General features: G+C 43.5%; 1 protein-coding gene across 1 annotated transcript in view; it reads left to right on the top strand.

The window, feature by feature from the left end:
• Positions 1-7,744, top strand: part of MTFR1L (mitochondrial fission regulator 1 like) — a 12,342-nt gene extending 4,598 nt beyond the window's left edge. Inside the window, exons 6-7 of the mRNA XM_083810155.1 lie at positions 2,427-2,739; positions 6,808-7,744. Coding sequence (XP_083666281.1) covers positions 2,427-2,739; positions 6,808-6,913 — 419 coding nt within the window. The 3' untranslated portion in view covers positions 6,914-7,744. The remainder of the gene's footprint in view (positions 1-2,426; positions 2,740-6,807) is intronic.
• Positions 7,745-12,568: the final 4,824 nt, after the last annotated feature.

Below are 12,568 nucleotides of genomic sequence, written 5' to 3' on the forward strand. Positions count from 1 at the left end.
AGTGCTTGTTTCTTTTATAAACATGGTAGTGTCATATACATAACAAATAAAGTACTTGGGGAAGAGCCTGGCTGAACTGATTTATTTATTTACTTTAGTAAATTTGTATGCAGCTAAAATTCATGTTTTAGCCACAAAACAAAACTATGAAGAAACAGTTCATCCTTCTCTTCCTTTCATGGCCTTCCCTGTATACTCAGCTCTTGAAATATGAAGATGCTTGGTAGAATCCAAATCCTGGTAGTTCTACAAAGGTCACTGCTACAGTGGCTATTTTAGATTGTGGAAGCTAGTGAAGCCAAAAATGCTTTGGTATCTTTATTTATGGAGTAGTCAGAAGACAGAGTTGTTGATCTCAGAACTCAAAAAACATTGAAAAATGAACAGTTCTGCAAATTTACAGTGATTTAAATCTTATTGACGGCAGTTTTCTTAAGGGCTGCATTCCATGTATGCAGAGTTCTTTGGCCAGTGACCAAGATGACAGATGTGTTATGGCTGTTTTCCAGAGCAAAAGAAGGATCTGTAATTTTCCTGGTACTTCAGAAAACAAAACAGGATTGTGTGATACTTGAAATGATGTCACGAGGCTTAATTCCTGCTTGTGGTTGGTAATAGTAGCTGAAGAAACTTTCTTTACCCTATATATGAAAGCAAATATTTTTTTAAATTCCCAAATTGCTACTCAGAGCCACAATGCATACAGAGTGTGTGCATGGGACCAAATCTCATGATCTGTGAAATACAGCGTGGCTATCTGATTACTGTAGCCCTAAGGCACTTGCAACTTTATTGACTGCTTATATTTAGTCCAATTATCCACGAGACATAAAAGCATTTGAATGTGGAACAGAGTTCTGTTTGATTTAGTTGGAGTGGTGGTTTCTATATGAGAAACTTTTTCAGTTCTGTGTGATTGTCAGTGGATTCTATGAATCTATTTGATAATGTTACTATGAATGTATAGATCACCACCTGAGAATCGACAGTGTTTTAGCATGTGAAGTTGTATTTAGATGAAATTAGGTATTTCTTCTGAGGATCCTTTCACTGCCATGGGAAAATACTATTGTGAGGTAATACATGCAGAGTATACTGGTCTTCCTGTGCTTGTGTTTCCCGTCACCTTCAGTTCTGTAATAATACACTGGATCCTGTATGCCACATGCTTCCACTCTTAGAGCAGCATGGTTAAATGAAGCCACTGGAGGCAAGGGAGCCACATTGTCCTCAACTCTGCAGGGAATAATTGTAAAACAGGGCATTGCAGATGTCTGCTTCAGAGAAGATGCGTATTTCCTCTTCCCCCTTTATGCAAGATCACACGGACAAAGCAATTGGAATAAAGAACAGGGCAAATTCTGTTGTTTTACTCCCCCTATATTGTGAGAATAGTTCTTACTGACTTAGTATCTTCTAAGTCAGTAATGGGGAGGTACGGTTTAGGGCCTAGCTGTAGCTCAATAATCTGAACTATTTAGCAGGCTAATTTTAGAAAGATTGATGTCAGAAAAGAAGTATTGTGCAATCTGCTTTATTTTATACTGTCAGAGAAATCCCCTAATGGGCAATTAATAACGATCTGCAAGTGTACTGTTGAGGCTAAGAACATTTTGGGTTTATTCCGCCCCCCCCCCCCCCCCCCCCCCCCAGTTTTATGTAATAAATATCTAACTCATTTTCATTTCATAACACTTGGAATTTATAGAGATGTTTTTATCCTGATGGCATTTAACAACACGAGCAAAGTAGTCTCATTTTTCCTTTGAAGCAGGTGAATGGTATTCTCATTTTACAGGTGGTGATGGAAAGCAAGTAAGGTCAAAACTGCCTGTAGTCACAGCAAATTGCTCTGAACATCTAGTGTAAAGTGCCAGAGCTTTTGAACCAGCTCTGCATTCACACCAGTCATAATGGTATGGGGATGAGGGAGCATGAAAGTAAACGAAAGCTGTTTTCATAGCGGTGAAGAGCAAGAAGAGAATAATTAAGGCAATTTCGATCTACGTTCTGACACAGGTTCCACCTGTGATCCTGAGCGGCAGCTAAATCTCTGTTTGTCCATTACTTGTCTGTAAAAATGGAAACAGTAAACATTATCTGACTTCTTCAGGGACTGGGTGCAGTATTTGAACTGCAGGGGTGATACAGTGATGAGCACAATAGGAATAGAGATACATAGGGTGAGTTGGTGGTATAAAAATTACTGGAGAAGATCTTGTGTTGCCACATGGTGTTTTAAGAAGCAGAGTAACCATGGAGGGTAACAGAGACTATGATGTGTTTTTTTGTTTGTTTTTTAAATAATATAGGGGAGGATATCTGATAATGCCTCCAGAATTATATTCTGTTGTTTTGGAGAAAAAATAAAAAAGGATATATAAGTTGGCATTTGTTTATCTATCCACCTGTATTTTCTCTTTCAGCTTCTCCTTCATTCACGCCAGATGTATTATCTCCAGGAAGCTCAAATGCTTCTTCTCCTTTACCTTGTTTTGGACCCTCTTTCCAATCTACAACTTCCTTTGTCATTAGTGATATCACAGAGGAGGAAGCAGAACTGGAAACTCCTGAGCTTCCATCAGTCTCCATGCTTTGTTCTGCAACCTCCGAGTGTTGTAAAGTGGAACCAAAGGATCCTGATGAGGAAGATTCTGTGTCTCTTTCCAAGGCCAGCAGTTTTGCAGACATGATGGGCATTCTTAAAGACATTCATAGGATGAAGCAGAGCAAAGACTTGTAAGTGCTTCTTTTACTCTGATTGTATGTTCTCTTTCAAAGTTTGTCATCTTTTTTTTGTCTGTCATATCACTGTAGACATTGGACGTAGCATTTATCTTTTTGTTAGTGCCGCTGTATACTCATGACATGGGGGGGAGAGGAATGTCTGTTTGTACTAGAACTTGCTAATATTTATGCTTTTTGGTTTTTTCCTTTTTGATGGCTTATCTGCTTGGATAGAAAGCAGTAGAGGGGAACTTAAACCGATTAGCACGATGTTTGGCTATTTCAACCTGTTCAACTGAAAAAAAGAGTGCTTTGCCCAGTTGAAAGCCAGAACTATATGTACAAGCAGCTTTCAGAGCAAGGGCTGCACTCCTGTTCTCTGCTTGTAGTGGTTCCAGGTGCTGGTGCTTATGCTGTTTGAAGGCCCAAGTTGTCTCTGGTTGGGAAACTGCAGGTTTTTGTACAGGAATTAAACATGTGGAGTGTCTCATGTTCCTGACTTGCTCTGATTTGCATCGGGCCCAGCTCTGAGCATGGGCAGAGTATGTTTTCATTTGCCCCATGATGAGTTTATACACTGATCATGAGAACACACCTCAAGATGCTGATATGCTGACTGCTGCATGGCTGAGGCAGGATTCTGCCCAGCTGAAAATGTACCTTCTTTAATACATTAGCTGTACTATCTTCATCTTATATGTGAAATCACAGTAATGAAATTCAGTTTTCAAATTCTTCATTACCAAAGCTCTCTCCACCCATTATGCCGTGTCAGTAAGATTCCTGGCCAAAAACATATTGCATGATGGTTATTCACACCTTCTATGCCTAATTCAGTTTAAAAGAAATGTAATTCTCAGCATAGAAAACATTACATAGACAAATGAGAGAAATTTGTCTGTGGTGCCACTGTGGTGTCAGACAAAAAGGAAGGCTTTTTCAGATATGTCAACAGCAAGAGGAGGTCAAAGGAAAACATTAGACTGATACTTGGAGCGGATACCTAAAAAGTAAAGAGGAGGAAAAGGCAGAGGCATTTAATGCTTTTTTTTCCTCGGTATTTAACAGTAACAACAGATCTTGGGCTGCCTGGACCTCAGAGTTGAAGGACCATGACTGGGAGAGCAGTGACTTTCCATCTGTGGTCATTGAAATTGTAAGGGAACAGCTGCATCAGTTCAACAATCATGAGTCCACGGGGCCAGATGGGATTCATCACACAGGGCTGAAGAAATCAACAAATGTTATAGCTGGGCCCCTCTCAACAATTTACCAAAGGTCCCGCATAATTATCAGGTCCAATCCTTCCAGTGATAATCTTAATTCTACATCTAGTGACTGCAACAAGTCTTGCCCTAGCAGGCAAGCTGGAGATTCCTCTGCTAGAACAAATCTTCCCCAAATGCTCTTATTTCCTGGAGTTAATAACAAAGGTTTACTCAACCTCTTCTTTTCCGCTGTCACTCCATGAGTCAAAATAGTTTCCCTAGTCTCAGCATTTCTGGGGATGAAATTTAAGAAGGACAGGGTAGCTCCAGTGTTGACTAGAATTCTGTTTCTTGCCCATCCGCTTTGCCAGCTGTGTGTCCCATATAGTTTATTTCTGTTCTCCACAGAGTGTAGATTCCAATCTCTGAGGTTAGTTTGTCTTTATCACATTCTGGCTCTAGTCATTGAGTTTTTTCTCCACCCAGCTGCTTTTGTAGTCATCTGCTCAATTGCTGTGTGTGTGTCAATGGGGGGCCCTTTGGTACAGTGGGCACCCCTGCTGCAAATGTCCCATATTCCTGCAGTAGTAGCATTCTCTCCTCTCCCTTATTCTTCCTATCCCTGTATCCAGTCCCCCTTCCTTGACCTAATCCATGGCCTAACTTTCCCCTTCCTTGGACTTCTCCATTTCTTCTTCTAGCCTGCAAATTCCTCATGAGTGCCACTGCCTATAAATTAGCCTCTTGTTCTTTAGTTCTCTTTCATTCTTTCATCATTATCACCTTTGTTTTTTTCCTTCTGCTCGTCATAAACCAATATTGCTACACTTAGAATCTTCTGTAATTTCTCCCCTTGACAACCTGGCATATACATTGAAATATTTACGAATGTCATGGGCATCCTGATCTACAAAAATACTTACGGCTTGGACGGTGTTAGAATTCTGGGGGGTCATCTCCCCCCATGTTTGAGCAAAGCTTGCCATAATTGCCTCCAGAAATCACTTGGATGTTCGTCTATCCTTTGTCTGCACTTCTGTGCCTTGGCCCAATTCACCCTTACTTCTCCACACACTCGCATGGTCTTGACTAAATTTCTCAAGGCTGTTTGACGTGCTTCCCTATCCCTCAAAATATTATAGTCCCCATTAGGGTCATTCGGGCCCAAGGATTCCTATTTCTTCCTACTTGTGCGATTTCCGCATCTTTAGCCAGAATTTTATCTTTCTCATCAGACATAAACAGCTCTCTCAAGAGGACTTGGGTGTCCTGCAGATTTGGGCTATAACCAGTGCAAGTTTTAGAGAACAGCTGGGCACACCTTTCAGCATCCTTTCATAAAATAGGCATCTGGCTTCTCCGGAGTGTTTAGTCCCTAGGATTCCGTGGTTGACCAGCCCATACCTGTATCCCGGAAGGAATCTATTGCCTTCCGCCTCCTCGTCCACCCCCTCCATTGCCACATGGTTCAGTAAAACGTGGGGTACCATGGGACACATTCCTACTGGCTGTGGGAATGAGCAAGGTGGAGCCCTTCAAAGGTGTTAAAACTGATCCCAATCCTAATATCCTTTCCTCTTTACCTTGTCACAGGGTCTTCAGCCTCCCTCTGGGTGGGACGTTTTCTTGCCTGCTCTTCCCATACATACCAATGCTGATCTTCCATGTGATACCGAAGGAAGGTTAATTTCTGATGATCGAAGGTCCCATTCAGTGATCACTACAATTGTGAGCCTCCATCCCGAGTGTAGAAAGGCCACTCTTCTGTACATAAGGTCATAGCCTGCTTCTTTGATAGTCTGACAGTCCCAATTTTGTATTCTAATATAATTTTAATATTTTCTCCATTTTTCTAACACTTTTGCTAAAGGGGTCCCTTTCTCTGATTCTGGGACATTCCCCATAGTTTCTGAGGACTCCAATCACTGCTTGCATCTTAAGCTGATCAGCCTGTGTAAGTCTTCCTGCAGTTCTTTCTTTCTCTTCTTGGGGATTGGGAGCAATGACTCTAGCCTCTCTGCTAAAGGAAGTGCACTCACCTCACCAGTCACAGAGTTTGACTTGCACCATCCATGACTTTATCCAGTAGGACTTCATAGCGCCTTTGTGGAGGGCAGTTCCAGTGAGCTGATGGGTGCCCCATTTAGACTCCAATATGCACAGATACGCACAGACACAATTCCTTTGACTCTCTAAGTTTCCGGCTGCTGTAGCAAGGGAGGGACTCAAACCCGCCATGGCATGAGGGGGGACTTGAACCCAACCTAGTCTCTGGATAGTATCTCTCACATGTTGTTGCCACTCAGCCTGGAGGTCCTAAAAGGAAAAAATCCCTTTTATGCAGGCTCTGGATAGCCAAGTTCAAGCAGCTCAGGATGGTGATGTAACCTAGGGTCCCATCTAGGGTGCCAAAACTGCTAGGGGATCCCATTGTTTTCCCAGCAGAATGGGTCTCCCCAGGCATCTGGAATTCACGCAGTCAACTCTTATTTAATGTGGCAAGAATTTAATGGTACCCGTATATCAGCTAGAGCTGGGTGCCTCCAAGGAGGGACCCCACTCAAAACTTTCCCTGGGTTCCTATACCTGTACAATCTTTGTTTCATCCACTACAGTCTAATTAGCTCTGGACACATACAAGTTACATTCCTTCAGATCGGCCGTTCTCTGTTTTGGGGCAGGATGGCTTCTGTTATCTCCCAGGGCAGGCTGTCATCTGTATACTTTTTGTTGTTCTAGCACCTCCTCTATTTGTAACAAAAGGTGATGATAAAGGCCGAAGAAAAATGCTTAAAGAATCTCACCAGAGGTGCCAACGATCAGCTTGGGTGCTTCTGTTTACTGATACACTGCATGTTTGTCTTCCATGTAGAAACCGAACTTCAGTGAAGGAGGAAGACCCTGCTGTTCTTATAGCTGAAGTTTTGAGAAGAAAGTTTGCCCTAAAAGATGAAGATCTAACCGTGAAAGAGAAATGATGTTACTGTTACGAAACTCTGTAAGCAAAAGTGTTAAGCTCCTAGATTTTTTCCACAGTAGCTGCCTTCCTAAGGATTGAACCTTTTGCCACTTTTATTTATTACAAATTTTCTGCACTGAACACTTAGGAAAGACCCTTCAGATTTGACGTTTTGTTATATTAATTTTTTTTTTTTTAAGATGGAAGTTTGTTCCCCTCTGTATTTTGATGCTGATTTTTGCTAAGGATCTTCTAAAGAGTGCAGTGAGTGCTGCTAGATTATATTCTTTCTGCTTACTCAAATTAAGTCATGTTAACGTAAAACTTTTTGTTGCAATATAACTAGTTACCATTTCCAGTATAAATGTATGTCACACATCCAGTTCTTTCTGTTCTGAGTACGGTACAGAGCTACCGCGAATAAGCTAATTAATGCTTCTAGGTCTTCAGCGTTTATGAGGCTGTGGAATCACGGATGTAAAAGGTGTCTTCGCAGTAATGTTGTCTAACCTGATGGTAGGATGAAACTGAAGTCAATGATAAAACCAGTAATGTCTAAGGGCTGTTGGCTGAATTCAGTATGTCCTTGGTATTTCTTAACTCACATATTATCTGCACAGTTGCATGACAAAACAGCCTTAATTTATTGCCAGTAAACTTAATATTTCATTAAGAGTTTGTATTCAGATAATGTATTTTATTTGGCACTCAAAAGGTATATTTATTGAACCACCAATGCTAAGAATGGAGCACCCACCAGAAGAACTGGCATCAGAGAAAAGGGAAGACAGTTCTTGACATTGGCTATGGGTATAGTTCTCACTGACTGAAAATGTTTCCTTCAGCTACACGTTCTCTGCAGTGTTCCTTATCGCTCTATTTAAAGTATGATTTTTTCTCTGTGTAAACTGAAGCCTTAAAAAGAGAGTAGTTGTCCTTGATGTTATTAACATGTCCAAAACATGTCAGAAATGGTGCCTTGTATCTGGGGGGGTGGGAGATTTCAGCTGCTACAGATGAGGTGTTAGATGATAGTGCTGCAGATGAATGTTTCCAGATGCCAATGATTTTCTTAATCCACCAGTCCCTCAGGCTTTGAAAAATTAAATCATCATCCCTACCTTAAAACTGAGAGAAGAGGCTTGTATTTCCTCTGAAAAGGAAACGAGTGAGTGAGACTAGAAATAGAATTTAAGATTTAATCAGTTTTATTTATAGGATACGCAGCTGCAGTTTTAAGAACAGCTCTTCCCCACTGAGATGCAAACCACAAGCTGATTATTCTCTCTGAACCAATAAGGATTGTTCGGATAAGGATTTGGTGGGAATTAGTATGTCTCCAGAGAAGATGGGACTATAACCGCGAGTCCCTGTTCCTGGAATGTGCTCCACGTGCAAGCTGGATTTAAGAGACAGTATCGGCTCAACTTTTGGACTATATCCTAACTCCAGTTTGACCTGTTGTACTGAAATTCTAGCCCAAGGGGAAAGCAAAGGTATCTAAAATGGCAACATTTTCAAAGTTAAAGCAGTGGTTAAGAAAAACTAGATGTACTCAACTTTTTTTTTTTTTTAGATCGTGTGGTTTTTTTCTAACAAAGTAGGTTGTTTTGAAGTGTGATCGGGGTCTTAGATGGACTATGTTCTCCGCTGCTTAGGACCCCTGGGGTTTTTGAGCAGTTAGCCCCTGCACTTCCAAACAGATAAAATACAAAATGCTACATATCTAAAAGCAGGGAATTAAGTTGAATATGCTGTAAAAGCATAATACAGGAAGTACTACTGCTGTTAGTGAGATGGGGCAGCTGCCACATGCAGTTCAACCACTACTGACTATAGTGCTTATGCTGACTGGGAGTGCTCACTGTACAACTTTTCACCTCTATCCTGCTAGCACCAACCTGTGGCTGTTAAGAACTTGAGGAGACCACTTGCCAGCACATCTCGGTCTGTCAAGGTGCATCCTGTCCTATGAAAGAGCAACCCACAAATTCAGTTTCAAGATTACAGTTCAGATTTACCCAGAACAGATGCAATGTTGGAATTCCTGGTCTTTGTCAGTATTCCTTGTTTTAAACCTTTGCTGGACTTGGCAACAGCAGTTAAGTGGTGTGATCTCACATACAGCTAGCAAATGTGTCTCTTTCAGAACTACAGATGCACAAGCAACATCTGAACCACCCTTCATTTCTCTACACAAACATGCACACACACACATCAGTTGTCATGTACAGAGGATGGCACAACTGCAGTTCTGAGATTCCAGATAGGTAGCTGAGCCTAGCACTTCCTTGAGGCAGCAAATGTGAAGTAGATGGTATGAGCTGGTCCTAGAAAAAACTTAATTTGAACATCTAAGATTCTAAGTATTTAGCAGGCCGAAGAGCAGCATGTTACATAAACGCTGGCAGCTGTACTAGAGCCAAGGCCTTAGTCACACAGGCTGTAATCATGACCAAACAGTCAAAGTACTATAAACATACTCCTTTAAAATTTTATTTTCTTTAAAGCAAAATTTCAGAGCACACAGATCCTGTCTGTTGTATGAGTCTACCACATATGCTGGCTAGACCGTACATATATGAAAACAATGGTTACACTTAATTCTGTTTTCTTATAAAAAATGCTTTCCTGAGGCTTCACGCTTACCAGTGTTTAATCACTCTGCTTTCTTCTGAATCTTATGTAAACAGTACGTCATAGCACACATCTAGTTGATGCCTTCCTAGTTTGCTCATAAAAAAGGCCTTAGGCCCATACTGAACAGCAAGAGAAAGCAAACACCAGGTAAGCACTGGCTCTGGCAAAGTATGGGAAAGCTTTATGTCTGGCAAGCCTCATTTTTGAAACAGTTGGTTTTCCGACTCAGTTTTTTAAATGTAGTTATGACTGAGACACAAAAAACTCGCACCAAGTGTTGAATATATGTCCGGTTAGAGATTGTCTCATTTGTGTTAAAAATTTTCAGACAAGGAAGAAAGCGCGGTCATAAGAACAACTTCTGTTTGATCAGTATTACGTGCAGGTTACTGTCAGTGCTGCGACTGCCCTCAGAGTTTCGTGCTTCTGAACCCTGTGAATCTACCGCTTTTGGAGATTCTGATATATCAAGCTCACTTGATAGGGCTGCTGGTGTGTAACAGCCATAAATATAGTGTCACGGGCCAGGCAGTGAAGGAGAATGGAGAGAGCAAGAAATTAGCTGGCAGAGAATATTTGCATTGCATTGATTCTCTGAAAAACGGAAAGGCAAGGCTCTTCTTGGACTCTTGTGGTTGGAAATGCGGAACTGTTGGCCAAAGAACCCAAAGTTTTGTACCCGTGCTTAACGGCAGCCCCTGAGCACTACCCCTTGGCTTATGGCCTCTCTGAAATCTCAGGAACTGCTAACAGCTGCCTCTCAATGTTGCTGTCTCTTTTTAGGGCAGCAAGCCAGCTTCTAAATTACTGTTCTTTATTTTGCTCAGAAAGAAAATAAGGTGGTCAAAAACATTATTAATATTTGAATGGAACGGCTTGGAAGTTTTTGACAACCTGCTGATGAATTCAGGTAGTTTTCAGGTGGCCCTCCTTAAGAGAGCTGCAGTATTACAAAGTAAAAATGAAGGAAGTGAGGGGAAATGAACAAAGGTTTGCATGTATATTTTTAACTTTTGATTCCCCCAGCTGCCTATAGTCTTATGGCAGGGTTGGACTGCTCTGGGACAGGAGTCCTGGCCTGTTTCCTGAACCATCTTATCTTTCTAGTTGTTTTCTAGGAAAACCTAAGAATGGATCCACAGAAGAAATAGTCAGAAGTTGCAGGAATCAAATGCTAACATCTGGAATTAGTGTGACAGCTGCAAACCAGAAAAGCAGCCGTGCCAGTATGTAGTCATCATAGCAGTATTGAGCTTGTCTGCCCCCATATCACCTTTCATAGTCCCCTTTGTTCCCACATTTTTAGAAGACAGTGGCTCTTCTCACAGGCTTTTCTGAGGATTACAGCAAACTCCTTATTCTTGAAATGAATTCCTTGCTCTTGATGCAAAACGTTTTGTCTGACCGTTTGCTTAATTTTAACTCTGACTAGTAATTATTTTCTAGACTGTGCCCAGAAGAATGTGAAAACACCCGAAAAATCAGAGTGATATCCGTGAGGCACCCAATCTGCACAACCAATAAATAGCTCCAGCTGGATCACCGAGCACTTTAAAAAAAAAAAAAAAAGGCAATCAAACAAAAATGCTTTGGCATTCGTCTTTGTGAGTTGCCACTGGCAGGGTGCTCCACCAAATGCATTCCAGTCAAGAGGAGGTTTGTGCAGTAAAGCGGGAGGGAGGGACACCGCTTGACACCTGAAGCCTGGGGCCCCCCAGGGGAAGGGGAGAAAGCACAGGCAGGGAGCCACGCTGCAGCGTCCTTCCCTCCCAGGAGTCCTGCGCATGAGTTAATAAAGAGTTTGCTTTCTGACGTGCACTGCTGTCACTGTTTGCGGCCACAGTGAATGGCTGCTGCCGTGTCCATGGGTGCAGGTTCTGTAGCAGAGTGGGTGCGGACGGGGCAGGAGCTGAGGTTTGGCCCTGCGTTCGTGGGCTTGATTCGCGGAAACGGACTCCACAATCAGTAAGGTTGTAAAGTAAGTATGTTTATTTAGCGCTGGGCAGCACGGGGGGGTAGTCCCACCATAGTCGTGTACCCTTAACGTGGCAACTTGCTTTGGTTGTATGCATTAAAGAGTTACATATGCATGAAGTTTCCCAGTACGCCTATACATATGCATAACCTGTCCCAGCTTAGTATTATAATTAGCGCCAAGAAGTCATTTCCATAAACTCCTCCCATCTGCGCTTGCGCGGTGCCTTCTGGTGGTCGGCGCTGAGGGTTGTGAGGATGAAGTAAGACGTCTTCATCAGGGTTGAACTTTTCACTTCGTGTCCTTGCGTATGCTCTCTGAGCCCTTGGTCACAGTCCAAACCATAAGGTTGGTTTGATCTGGTTCTTGGGGTCCCAGGGGCTCCTGTTATCTGGAGGCCTAAGTGCAGCACAGGCACAGTACATCGCAAATGTAGCACGTTAAGCAATGAGTGTTGCGTACATATTCATTCTTAATCAATCGCTCTCTAATTTCTAACCCCAAGTCTCAGGCTGGGGGTGTGTGATGGGTGTGGACGACCCCTTTGGCTGGGGGGCCGCCTTGCCGGGGGGGGGGCTGCAGGCTCGGACCAGGGGAGGAGGGAAGGGGGAAGAAGGAGGAGGGGGAAGAGGGAAGCGGGGGTAGGAGCCCTGTTCCTCGGGGCGGGTATGCCAGGGCTGGTCTGGGTGGAGGGAGCGGCTGCTTGTGGAGGAGCGGGGGGGGGCCCGGAGGGGCGGGCGGGGAGGATGGCGGGGAGGCCACGTCCCCTGGGATCAGCGGCTGGAGCAGGGGAAGCTCCCGGCGGGGGGGGGGGGCGGGTGTGGAACCGCAGCGCGGGGGCGCTGGGCGGGCCGGGGCGAAGGCGGGCGGGCGGCGGGGCGGGAAGCACCGGGCTGTGCCTGGGGCGCCCGCAGGGTGAGGCGGCGGGGAGGGGCTCGCCCCGCAGCGTGCCGGGAGGTGCGGCCTTCGGGCTCCGGGCTGCCGCTCGGCCACGCTGGTTTCCACAGCACGCCGGGAAATGTAGTTTCGCGTTGCCGCTTGGCTTCCAAGCCGGAAGTG

The sequence above is a fragment of the Anser anser genome (genome assembly GCF_964211835.1).
Source record: "Anser anser genome assembly, chromosome: 24".
Taxonomy (NCBI): domain Eukaryota; kingdom Metazoa; phylum Chordata; class Aves; order Anseriformes; family Anatidae; genus Anser; species Anser anser.